The 14252-nt window shown below is 34.3% G+C and overlaps 1 protein-coding gene across 1 annotated transcript in view; it reads left to right on the top strand.

Annotated features, from left to right (window-relative positions):
- Positions 1–9797, top strand: part of LOC129226613 (dipeptidyl peptidase 3-like) — a 93552-nt gene extending 83755 nt beyond the window's left edge. Inside the window, exons 18-19 of the mRNA XM_054861242.1 lie at positions 7757–7919; positions 9588–9797. Coding sequence (XP_054717217.1) covers positions 7757–7919; positions 9588–9724 — 300 coding nt within the window. The 3' untranslated portion in view covers positions 9725–9797. The remainder of the gene's footprint in view (positions 1–7756; positions 7920–9587) is intronic.
- Positions 9798–14252: the final 4455 nt, after the last annotated feature.

Below are 14252 nucleotides of genomic sequence, written 5' to 3'. Positions count from 1 at the left end.
ATATATTTCATTAAAAGTAAAAATTAAAAGGTGGAATGAACAAATTTTTTTTTGCTTCAGAAATCACACACAAATGTATGTGCGTACTTTAGCAAATAAATGTTGTTCATTACCTTTTTAAGTTATCATTTTTTAATGAAATGCAGGACAAAATGGCAGCTTTTTCATGGAATGGTCTATTAGATATTTTCCCATCATAACTTTTGTGCAAATGCATAAGCAATTTATACTTTTTTCAAGTGCCAAAGTCTATAAATACTAAGTATAAATAGACGTCAATGTTAAATATAAATCTTCAACAAAAATTAACCTTCTAAATTTTATTTTATTTAAATCAAATTTTTCAAATACAGATAAATAGATTCAACAGGTACTTTTTCCACAACTTTTAAAGCCAGTGCAACAATTTTTCATAAAACCATATGTAAAACCTAAATCAATTAGAAATACAAATGTAAATATAATTGAATATCAGTTAATTTAATTAAACAGTATTTGCATGCGTTTAAACCCCAGTAATGTATTAATCAAACACAAACTTTGGTTTGTTTGTGATTTTTAGTCAACTTCAGTTTTTTTTTAAGTGTTCAGAAAATAAATTCATTTGTTACTTTTCAGCCCAATTATAAACTACATGAATGGTCGTTTGACTCCTCCCCCCCCCCCCTTTCCCCAATTCTTCTTCTTTTTTTTTTTTTTTTTGTTCCACAAAATGATAATTCTGACAATTTAAAATCATGGGTGAAGAAAACTAGTGTCCCTTAAACAGTGTTGATTTTCTTAGTCTCCCGCGTATTGGTCTTAATGAATTAATTTCATTGTATGAATTAACTGCGTCATACATTCTAATGCTTAAATATTTAAAACCGATTAATTTTATAAACTTGTTAATAGGGCTCGACCGATTGCATTTTTTGGCCGATAGGCCGATGCCGATTGTTCAAGGATGGCCGATGGCCGATTGTTTTCCTCCAAATGGCCGATTGCCGATGGCCGATGGCAAAAAAAAAAAAAAAAAAAATCAAACAGAAATAAATTGATAAGAGTGTCAGGGATTTAAAGGATCATTGATTCATTTCACTTTACTTCCTTTCTACAAACAAAGAATTGTAATCACAAAAAAAAAAAAAAAAAACAGATTTCGACCTAAATTTCTATTTTATGATTACCCAATCTATACTTCACAAGTTGTTTCGCCACATCTGTACATGCATATGTACCTAAGAACATATAGATGACTGAAATATCCATTTTGAAAGCTTCCTCAGCTAATTATCGCAAATTCTCTTGTGATGTCGTCATGCGCGTAAAAAATGCGTCACTCAAAAACGTTATGAAATAGCAGGGGCGGATCCAGACTATGGATTTGGGAGGGGAACTTTTCTAGCAAGTATGTTTATGGGGGTGGGGGAGTTATATGAAATTACTCATTAAAAAATAACCATAAATATTGAGTTTTACAACGTATCTACTGCTTCTTAATGCCTCTTATGAAAAAAATGTATTCATTACAAATTCTAAAAGTACAATTCTTAAATAATTAGTTTAAAAAGTTTGTTCATTTTTCTATTTGTATGTGCTTAAAGGAAATAATATTTGCACCAGTGGTTCAACCACAAAAGTTTTATAGAGGGTGCACTTTTAAAATTTTCACCATCTGATAGGGCGGTTGTTGAAAAAAAAAGTTGAAATTCTAGTCTTAAGGACGCAGTTTTAGACGGCCTCTGGTGATGTTACGAAAAAGAAAGGTTTGGGGGCCGCCTGCGGAAATTAAAGTTTTAAAAACACAATTATAGGCGATATTTATTGACAATAGGGTCAGAGATGGGATTTTTTTAGGGGGCTGCATCCGTTTTTTTGTAAAATAGATTTAAATCGAAAATCCCACCGCTAAATTTTCTGAAATTGAATTTCCAAAAACGCAGTTACAGACTAACTTTGACAATACTTCGAGCAGTACGGTTCTGGGGCTTTTCCCAAAAAATGTTTCGAAATTGAAGTCCTAGAAAACGAAGTTTTTGAGCAATATTCTGTGATAAAGGATTTAAACACTTTCCCCATTAAATTTTTCAAAACCTTAATTTTTTAATGTTCAGATTTTCTACAGGAGCATTCGGACCCTTGTCCGGAAATTTTTCGTTATCGACATCTTAAAAAAATGACTGTAGACCATATTTGGTAACGTCAGGGGTTTGGCAATTTTTAAAAATTGAAGCTCCAAAAAAGCAATTTTAAATGATTCTCGATGTTATTAGAATGCGAGGTGTTAGGTAGTTCTCCCCTTTAAAATTTTCAAAATTGAAGTCCTGAAAACAAGATTTGAGACGCGCTTTAAAGGTATTGGCAGAGGAAGCGGACTTCCGACATTATGAAGACTTTCTTATTTTTAGACCGACTAAAAAAGGCGACTGTTTCCAAGGTACGTTCTATTGTTCTCTTTAATTATAGGAAATGTTTTACAAAAACATTCTACTCGGCCTTCTGGGGGATCACGGATCCTGTCGCCCTGTGTCCCCCCCCTCCAGCCTCCACCTCTAATAGCGCCACTGAATTGCAGTAGCTTTAAATATAATGATCAATCCTTCACCAAATAAATGCAAAAAACAGTTTAAACAGGTTTGTCTTTATTTATTTATTTATTTTTATGCAGGGAAGAGGGGAACATTCCCCAGTTCTCCTCTTTAGATCTGCTTTTGCAATTCTCTCCTATCTTTTTCTTGCGCCTTTCTTCAAGCTAAAGTTCTATATAACTGGAGAACTTCGCTGTAATACATTGTGAAAATTTTTAAGTACACATGAGAATTTAGAGGAAGGGGAACGTTCCCCCAGTTCCCTTCCAGGGATCCGCCTCTGCTATTGTTAGATCGAATTTTCTGGAGCTTTTCCTCGAGTTTAAGTTCTATAAAACAGAAGATTTTTTCTACTCTATTGTGAAAATTTTTTAGGTATATATGGGGGTTTTGAGGGGAGGAGAAGGTTCCCCCAGTTCCCTCCATGGATCCGTTTCTGTTGTTGCCTAATTGCTTTTCCTGGTGCCTTAGTTCACGTTCTAAAGTGTGTGTGTGTGGGGGGGGGGACATTCCAGCAGTTCCTCTTTTTTGATCCGCTTTTGAAATTCTCTCCTTACTTTTTCTGGCGCCTTTCTTATAGTTCAAGTTTTGAAAAACGGAATTATTTTCCCATACTCTCTTTTGAAAATTTTTAGGTACACTTGGGATTTTGGAGGGGGAACGTTCCCCCAGTTCCCCTCCCGTGGATCCGCGCCTGTGAAATAGTAAATTGAAAACTCATACGTAAGTAGTATGTTCTAAAAGTTCTAGGACAAGTTTTATAAATCCTTACCCTGAATAGTTCACATTACCGAAGCATATCTATCTACAAAATAGTCAGCTTGAACGACTATGCACTTCTGCCAACGTTCATGTAGCTTTTTTAAGTACTTCTGGAAGACATTTTTCGCAACCTCCTGTAAGGCCTCTTGCGCTGTTGCTTTAACTTCATCGTGGAGAAGAAGACGATTTTCATGTTGAGGATGCACGGTTTGATTGGTCAATACTCTGATATGACAAACCAATAAAATAACGTTTCGTCGGAGTTAGCTCCATGTGACTTTTACCTGTTCCCAGCAAAAAACATTTGCATGGACGCCGCTTTCATCCGCCAGGAGAAGATAAAGCTGCATCATAGAAGGTAGCAAAAAATGGCTTCTAGGCGTGTTCCCAAAAGTTATATGAACACTGGCAGAAGTACATAGTCTTTCAAGGTGACCTTTTGAAGGTGGATGTGCTTCGGTAATGTAAACTATTCTGGGTAAGGTTTTATACAGCTTGTCCCCGAACTTTTGGATCGTACTACGTACAATCTGCATAGAGTGTAGTTATGCTTCTCCTTTTTTTGACTGCTGTATGATGAAAGAGAAAGAACAACAGCCAAAAAAGAAAAAAAAAGAAAGAAAGAAAAAAAAAAGGAAGAAAAACAAAGAGACAGTTTAATAACCAATTGATTTGTTTTTTTTTTTTTTTTTTAATTGAACATTCAACTAAGATTTCAGTAATATTGTAATAATGTATGGATTTAGGTACATTAAACACAGTTAAAAAACGTTAAATTATGTTGTTTAATCATTAAAAAAAATAAGAATAAAACTATGAAACCGTCAACAAATTACGCAGTTAAAGTGGAAAAATTGCACGTAGACATTTTTTAGTCATCAAATTAACCAAAAAAAAGAAAAAATGTTACAGATAAATTACAATATTAAATCAAAATAGGAATATTTTTATACTTAATTAAAATTTATGAATAGAAAAGTTTGCATTTTTCATGAAAGCTATAACAGTGACATAAATTTTGCTGAAAAAAGAAATAGCCATGAAAAGAGCGAGGTTCTTTAAATGCCGCTACAATAAACAAACTCAATAATTACACCAAGTTAATAACTGAATACATATACTACTTGATCTGATGTTTGCACACGTAATATTGAACAATTTGATTGTTTAATCTTTTATGAAGCTTTTCAAACAAGTTCAAATTAAATTTTTCAATTTAACAATTTTCTGAAATTTAAAAATTGCATAATAGAAAATCCTTGAAACTTTTCTATAAAAAACGAAAATATCTTATTCATTGATTTTATATAAATACATAAAAATAGCTACTTACAACAGAAAAAAAATCGATCACTATTTTAAGGATGCAAAAAAGATGGCGCATTACGAAATATAGGTGAAACAAGTATGAGAAATACGCAAAATGACATTTCTTGACTAAAATAAATAATCGCTAAATATTTAAGAAATGCTTGAAACGACGAGGGAGGGTTACGGGGGTGTCACCCACTGATTTTAGAGTAACTCACACTTCGGCCTCATTTTTACCCCCTCCCCTTTTGGTTGCAATCGGGTGTTTTTAGAGGGGGCTTTTGCCCCTTTTTTGGGGGGGGGGGGGGAATCATTGTTAATTTCGATGCAAACTCAAGTGGTGTTATAATTTGGCGGACACTTGACGATAATTTGCCAGTCTTTTGGTCGCCAAGTTTTGTTACCAAACTTGGCGACAAATTTGGCGATTTAAAAAATATATTTATTATTTTTTTTTAATCTGGTTTCAATTTGGCCACTGTTAGTGATATTTAGAGAGTTAACTATTGAATCACATTAAAATTGCCAATAATGGGGAAATAACATTAAGTTGGGGTGAAAAGAAGTCATGTGATGCACACTTTAGCTCGTTTTAGTACAGAACCGCTACCACCATCGCCTCGGAAGAGTTTCTGAATCTACTTCAGCACTTCCGAAGAAAAAATTCAAGTCCCTTTGATTTCCGAATTATGTCACTATTCAAAACGTCTTTAATCAATTTCTTACATTAATGCTCTAATGTCTTCCTAAACAATAGATAAAGTTTGAAAAAAAAAATCTCTAACTTTATGAATGGTATTAGTTTTAAAAAACTCAGAAATACAACTAGAGTTTAATTTCAGAAATTGAGGGAGTGGGAGGAGGGGCACGCAAGTGTTCTCGGAAATTAAAAAAATAGTCATAAAAAATAGAGTTCAAAATAATCATAAACATTGAGCAAAAAAACCCTTTCAAAACTTGCATCCGAGTTTGTTTTGACGTGCAGTGGCGGATATAAAATATAGCAAATGTTGCAATTACGCGAAAGGCCTCATAACCGCAGGGACACCGTAGGAGTTACAAAAATGCTTCTGATAAATGTTTTACAATTTCTATGATAGAGAAATTGGGCCCCAAAATGTATTTCAACGGGTCTCAAACTTGTAACTCTGCCGAAGCGATACAGAAAAGACTGCATTACTGTGATTCATATTACAAATATCGAAAAATTAAAAATTACCGTCGGTTCAACGGGAAACTAATAAAATGACACAAAAACCGGTTTCGCCATCTCATATTTGTTTCCATGGTCTCTAAATCGGTAATATATCACCAAATGATCGTCAGTCTGAGACGCTATATTAGTTTTGCATTGAAATAAGTAATTAATAGCCACAAAAAATGAGTAAACAGGCATTTCAGAACACGCGATCGAAAACAAAAAGGGAAGTAAGTGCACAACTGGAACGTACGCACACCCCACATGCGAAATTTATCCTTCTACAGCTTACCATTTTTGAGTTATAACTTATGAGAGATACATACGTACATCCAGCTGTAAGAAACAAAACAATAATTAACTTGTTTGGTACCTAAGAATGCAGTATTAAAAACTCTTTCAGGGGTGACTGATAGGGGTGTCATACAGAAATTTAAGTAAACAATTTTGTATGAAAACTATAACTTCCTTTACTTTGTATTAAAAAGTAAAACAGCAAAGGTCCTTTTTTTTTTTGAAAAACATCGGCCAATTGCATCGGCTTTTCGATGTTTTTTAAGGCCGATGAGCCGATGTTTCCTGCAAGTTAGCATCGGATGCCGATGCCGATGGCTAAATTGTTGAACCATCGGCGCCGATGCATCGGTCGAGTCCTACTTGTTAATGTGGTTATCAGCTGCTTCTGTTTCCAACATATGCTCATTTAAATTTAGAAAAACATAATTCGATTTTTTTTCCATAGCTCTTGTGATATATTTTTATGTTTTATTCCAAAAACTTTTTCACATTCTCGTCTAACACGCTCAGTTGTTCTGCACAAATATACATCTTTCGATGGTTGTAATAAGCTATTATACTTGAACGTGTCCCAAAATTATTAAATTTTATTAATCCTGTTTTTTGGTTTGTTGTAGTTAAGACTGCTTTACAAGGTGCATTCTTCCAAAGCATTTTGGTTGCGCTTCATATTTGAAGGTTGTCAAAATCAGCGCAATTCAAAAAACGGAACTCTTCAATTTCAGTATGAATTAATATTCTTTTTTGGCACTTCGAAATTGTCCGACGATTATTTTTGAATCCCTGATCGCACTGAAAAATGTTTCAAGGTGATCCTGATTAAGCTTATAAGTCATTATGTAGTTTAGAACTGCAATTCGGGAACTTGCATATTTTTTATATATTCCCAACACAGTTTTCCTAGAAATTATGAAACTTAAAAATCTAGTTTTTTGCAGCTATCCTATAATTAATTTTTCATCACTTGTTTTCAGTAACTTAATATAATGCTCTCCATGTACAGTAAATTGTTTGAAATATTCAAAATTTCGACTCTTGGAGGGACTTTAATTGCGTTTAGCAGAAAGATTTCTGTTAGTCAGAAAGTCTTTAAATTTTTGAATAAGATTGGCACTAGCGTTGCATTCATCAAACCTTTGTTCACTAGAAAATCTCAGATTCACACAGATAGATTTCTCACATTAGAATAGTAAAGAATCTTCAGACAATCCTAGACTTTTAACGACGCTTTGCATTGTTATGTCATTGCTGCCCGAGAAGAGAGGATATACAATGTCCCTTAATCACGTGATTCTCAGAAGAATCATGATCCCCCCACTTGCTCCGGGCGAAATACACTGCGCTGTAGGAGAAAGGCCTATCTATTCCTTTTAAAGATCTGTGGTGGGGGTGGGTGGGGGGCGTGTTGTCTAGGTTTGTAGAGTGGGCAATACTCATTCCTTATAACAAGTAAAATTTTACATACATTTTTGTGCTTTGATTAGCCAAATAGTTATCACTTGCAAAACCCCTATCACAGTTACGGGGAAACCTATGGTTCTATGGAGCACAGGTCAAAGATATGTCTTAATATTTTTAAGTTCTGCATTAATGGTTTTCCATATTTTTTTTTCTACAGGTATACAGGGCAACTGCTGATATTTCTGCCGCTAGAGAAATGTTCAACAAATATTCTGTTGTCTCTACGGAAGGAAAACATCCATTTCTAGAATATAGGGAAATTGTGATGGCTCGTAAAAAACCCAGGATCATGTTTGTTCAATCCAACACTGTACTTGAAAGTAAGTTTCGATATCTTTTTATTCTAAAAGCCTCACAATAAAAATGGTGTAATTGTTCATATCAGCTTTGAATTGTTTAATCCTTTCAAATAATATAAATTTGGAAAAAAAGTTATATTGAAATTTTAAAAATAAATCTATATATTGTGAGACCTTAGCTAAGCCAAGGTCATCGAGTGGTTGATTATTGTTTTGCAAAGTGATTTATATCCCTCAGAAGTGCATGGATTTCCTTAGAAAGCAATTTCCTTTGCATTTGAAGAACACATACCTCAAAGATGCTATGTTGGAAAAGTGGCAGGGCATTGACCTCTTACACCCAGGTTCTTGGGTTTAACCCTGGTCTCATTCAGTGCATTTTCAAGATGCAGAAAACTGCCAGCATCCATGTCGCATGGTTATATGTTATGTGAAAGATCCCTTGGGCTTCTATTTGACTTGGATGGAAAACATCCATTTCTAGAATATAGGGAAATTGTGATGACTCGTAAAAAACCCAGGATCATGTTTGTTCAATCCAACACTGTACTTGAAAGTAAGTTTCGATATCTTTTTATTCTAAAAGCCTCACAATAAAAATGGTGTAATTGTTCATATCAGCTTTGAATTGTTTTATTCCTTTCAAATAATATAAATTTGGAAAAAAAAGTTATATTGAAATTTTAAAAATAAATCTATATATTGTGAGACCTTAGCTAAGCCAAGGTCATCTAGTGGTTGGTTATTGTTTTGCAAAGTGATTTATATCCCTCAGAAGTGCATGGATTTCCTTAGAAAGCAATTTCCTTTGCATTTGAAGAACGCATTCCTCAAAGATGCTATGTTGGAAAAGTGGCATGGCATTGACCTCTTACACCCAGGTTCTTGGGTTTAACCCTGGTCTCATTCAGTGCATTTTCAAGATGCAGAAAACTGCCAGCATCCATGTCGCATGGTTATACGTTATGTGAAAGATCCCTTGGGCTTCTATTTGACTTGGATGCTCTTGGTTAAATTCCTTGTGAAAGCCCAGGTGCCTTCATCTAGTGGAAAACTGACCTGTCATTGGTGGTGCCACAAAGATTGGATGCCATGGGGGATCACACTAGAGCTGCAAACGGCTGAGACCTCTTATGCAGCCCCATTAAAAAGGGGATGGGGAGTTGTATGAATTCTTCTTATAAAATAGTTTTAAAATTTATTATATCATACATTCACCTTAAAAGGAAGGGGAACAATAAGCAAGTGTATAGCAATTAAAATTAAAACAGCCATTTTTTGCCACCTAGTGCTTTGTTTATGTAGTGTACACTCTGTGTACTCTGGACTGCAGCATATCCAATGACATAAAAAGGTGTGGTTTTGCCTCTACAGCACTTCCTTCAATTGCTGTATTCAAGAGGTTCTACTCAGTTTGTCCCGTTTGAATTATACAAATCAAATGCCGCTTCCTATAGGACAATGGGAGTGTATCTGTCACATTTAACCCTCCTAAAATTTGTAAATTGGGTATAAGCATGGCTTCCCTTCATCCATTTGGAGTTGCTTTTTTACATTGCTTGTTTTCTTCATGTGTTTTAATCTCATGTCATTTGCAAAAGTGATGTATTGTAATATTTTTTTTTTAATGTCTGATATTTTATTGGTTAAATAAAATGTAAAGATTATCATTTCTCTTTAATAATGTAGATGGTGAAGTGCTTCTGAAAAGCTATGAACCCACACACGAAGATATGATCCAGTCGTGGATTGATCGCTTTCGAGAAGTAGATGTCACTTCACTGCTGGAAGAACTCTGGGAAAAGGATAGGCCACATTTTATGTAACGGCAATATTATTTTGTAAGATCTTGTGTATTGTATAAATAAATAAAATGGTTTACTTTCTCAAAACTTATGTTTAGGAAATACAAAAATGTAAAGGACTATTCAGTTTAATTTTCTTTAAATTTAATCCTAAAATTCTTTAAATATAATACTTATTTTCTTACAATTACAGTTTACTTGTTGCAAATAAATAATTTTTTTTCTTCAAATTATTATTATGAAATAGTCTTAGAATTTTGTAAGAATATTTGTTTAATATTCTAATTGTGATACTGCTTTTTTTTTTTTGAATACAGTTTTGAAAAAAAAAAAAGATAAAAAGTGGTTGTGTGTGTGTGTGGGGGGGGGGGGGGTACTAATCAACAAATTCATGTCAGCTCATTTCAAGCATAGTCATGATCAATTACTACTTACTAGACCATCCCCAGTAAGAGAACCCCATATTTAACTAGTTAGAATCTGAAAAAATGTCATTATTTCATAAGTCAAATTTTATTTAAAAATTCATAAAAATATGATCCCATTGAGATCCCAACTTGAAACTTTGCACAAATAAAAATAAAATACACACAAATTTTTAAGAATTTTTTTTTTTAAATTCATTATACCTTTTCTGAGAAATTTTAATTTAAAATTTAAATTTCATTTTTTAAAAATTAAAATTTTTCTGAAATTAGTCATGTTGCATATCCCATTAAACAGCAACTAATGTACTTTAAAATGCTTTTTTCCAAATCTTTCTATCTGTATTTGGTGCTGAGTTAACGTCCATTTTATGTTCAAGCATCCATGAAAAAAAGAGGGTTTTTTGAAAAATCAAAGTGTCATAAATAAAAAAATAATAGAGATAAAAACCTAAAAATTCGGACTTTTGATTACCTTGAAGGGTACAATCGATGAGCCAAATTTCAAAGAAATACAAAAAGGTGAGGGAAAAAACTTGGGATCATTTGACATGGAATGACCCAGATGCTATGTTTGCAAAAGTTCTGAATCAATGAATGCTTCAAGATTATCTTTTTTCCTATGCAGCCGTATCACAAACAAATACTGTATGAATGAATAAATAAATCAGTTACAGTGAAACCTGTATAAGTTGACCATTTGCGGTGCACTTCTTTAGTGGTCAACGTATAGAGGTTGAATTAGATGATATAGATCTAATTCGGTGCCTGAAGATAGCAGTCAACTTAGACAGGTGCAGGGCTCGCAAATGGTCCGCTTTTCCCTCCAAAGTCCATTTTTTTGGGTTAAGTCCACTTTAGACCGCTTTTTAACATTTTGTTCCGATTAGTCCGCTTTTATATTGTTTTTACTTAATCAGATTTTAAAAGTTTTCCATTGTGTTAAAAGATACTGTACACCCAAACACGCTGCCGCGGCGCCTTAAACTGACTTTCCCGTATTATTTCGCTTCAGATTGACGTCATTAATCCTCCTTAAACCGCTGCAGCATGGAAATCCATAAAAAAGAGGTTTGGGGGAAGAGTTATGACATCGAATCGCGGAGCAGGTTGCTACCGATATTTCTCGGAATTTCAGCCTCAGGTTTGCAATAACGAATGAACTTTCCCATCTCGGATCTCGCTAACTCGAATATTCATCTCAAAGTTTTCATTGGATCCCAAGCTCTTGAGACTGTTGTGTCGTGTGTTGATTGTAATAGTAACGCTGCTATGAACCACACCTCTTTTGCAAATAAATTCGGAAGTAATCTCGTGGCGCATGCGCCATTTTTTTTACAGGCGCATATGTTCATAACTTTTACGCCCTTGAAAAGTTCCTGAAAAAAAAAGTTTATTTTCCAAGTGCTTGAAAGCCTTGAAAAAGTATGAAAAGTTTCTTTATTGCTTGAATTCTTTCAAAAATCATTACAAGCAATCTAAAGCATACTTTAGATTGCTTGTAATTCTTTTAAAAATATTTCATCAGTGCAATTTTTTGAACATAGGTTCGATATGCAGTATCGCGAGAAATTGCTTTCGTGTTAGAGTTTTCAATCCTTTTGCATCTTGTAAATATTTTGATATTTATGACATTAGGAAGTCATTTTGACATATACTACTTTAGATTAGCTTATTTTTCGTTTAATTTCGATAATTAACGAAGGAATTAGTTTAGAAACCATCACAACATTGAATTTACTCGCACTTCGCGGAAAACTGATTCTCGCGTTTGAAATTTCAATCCTTTTGCATCTTGTAAATATTTTGATGTTTATGACAATAGGAAGTTCTTTTGACACGTAAAATTTTAGATTAACTTATTTTTCGTTTAATTTCAACAATTAACGAAGGAATTATTTTGGAAATCATGGCAACATTGAACATACTTGGACTTCGCGGAAAATGAGTTTTAGTTTGAAATTTCGATAAATTCCTGATTCGGTGACACTGGGTGTGGAACGGCTGTGCGTGGCGGAGTGTTGCATTGGAAAGGAGGAACCTGTACAAGGTTGCGTACGGAGGTGTTATATTTTTGTCTGCACGTTCGACACGTGCGGAGGTAACTCTACTGATTTATTTCTTATTAGAACCATATTCGGTAAGTCCCGTTTTTCTTTTATTATGAGAGTTCAACATGAAAAATTCGTCCAAAAGAAAAGTAGAGAATGTTGAATCTGCAAGTAGCAGAGAAAAAGAAATAAAAACTGACAACAACGTTTATGAACCGGCAATAAATATAGTAAAAAAAGCCAAAATAGCATTCAAAAATGGCTGTGAAACAATAAAGCTGATAATAACAGGCGTTGTCAACAAAATCCCCACAAATAACACTAAAACCCTCAACGAGCAACTAGACAAGATAATTGACGCGGATGACACTATCAATCTTACAGGCAAACAAAACCTTGTAATCACAACCAAGAATTTAAATACAGTGATTAATATCTCTAAAACCAAAGAAATTTGCAACACGGAAATCATTACCAGAATAATCGACGAGACTGTAACCTCAAAGTACATAATCAAAAATGTCGACACAGAAATAAAATTGGAAGAAATAGCGGAATACTTGACACAGGATAAAGTTCAAATAGCTCAAATAATAAGGTTCAACAGGAAAGGATCCAAAGAGCCGATACCAGTTATTCTAGTCAAAGAGCTTGGGAAAACTGACAGAAAGGAAGTAAAAATCGGGAGGATCATATACAAAACGCAAAAATACATTGAGCAACCGAAAGTTTGCTATAACTGTCTAAAATTGGGACATCAAAAGAAAGACTGCAAGGGAAAAACAAAATGCATGACATGCGGAGGGGATCATGCTAACTGCGAAAATGACCCCAAATGTATAAGATGTGAAGGCAATCACCTATCAACAGACAAAAACTGCCCAGTATACAAAGAAAAAATCAAAAAAGCCACCCAAACACAATTAAAAACCGACACCCCTGATAAATCTTGGGCCAGCGTTGCCAAGGCAGAAGAACCTGCGAAGGGGCACAACAAGGTAGAAAGAAAAAACAATGCAAATATCACTATAACGGAACTTAGCGACAAATTAGATAGCAGAGATAAGGAAATCAAAGAACTGAGAGCTGAAATCGAAAAATTAAAAGTCTTGATAACATTAACCAATCAAATTAAATCACATCAATGCGAAAGCTGTAACCTAAAAAGCGCGGAAATAGAGAAATTAAAAATAGAAATCTTCAAACTGAATAACTCAGTGACAAGCGAGGGATCACTCACCGATCTACCTTACTCAAGCCCATTCGAACAAAACGAATTTCACACAGAAGACATTGAATTGGATACGGGAGATATTTAGTCTCGCTGTTTTGTGTTCTGTTGTCTTTGCTGTTGTTAATATGTCGTCGTGGTCTAATTTTCTTCTTTCTTGGAATTTACGAGGACTTCTTGCCAATATTGATTTTCTCAAATTCATTGTCGCTTGGTCAAACCCCCCCATCATCTGCGTCCAAGAGACATGGTTACCCGATAGCAAAATACCCGGACTTAAAGGATACACAGTTTATAGTAAGGAAAAGGACTTTCCCCATAAAGGTGGAGGAGTGTGTACATATGTCAAAGACAATTTACCCTCATATATTATTCCTTGCGAAATCCATGGCATGGAATCCTTGATGATCCACGTAGTTCTCCACAAAAGGACCTTTAAAATAATTAATTGCTATAGACCTCCAGGAGTTTTCAATGACACGACGATCGGGGAACTCAACAATATAATCGACAAATTTTCAATCTTCGTCGGAGATTTTAACAGCAGAGCGCAAAGCTTGGGAGATAGGCTTACCACCCCCAGTGGGAAAAAACTAGAAAATTGGATCCTAGACAATAATCTACATATACTGAACGAAAATATACCAACCAGAATAAATAAAGGCAAAGAAGATGGCATTCTAGATTTAGCAATAATAGAAAACAGTAATAATAAAATTTTCTCATGGATACGCCTAGATGAACATGGAAGCAGCGACCATTACCCATTTTTAATAAAAACAAACATAGAAAAGAAAGACGAAACCTATATTATTAAATCGTACAAAAACTGGAAAAACATC

Source organism: Uloborus diversus, chromosome 7 (genome assembly GCF_026930045.1).
Source record: "Uloborus diversus isolate 005 chromosome 7, Udiv.v.3.1, whole genome shotgun sequence".
Taxonomy (NCBI): domain Eukaryota; kingdom Metazoa; phylum Arthropoda; class Arachnida; order Araneae; family Uloboridae; genus Uloborus; species Uloborus diversus.
This window is presented reverse-complemented; position numbering and strand designations above follow the sequence as displayed.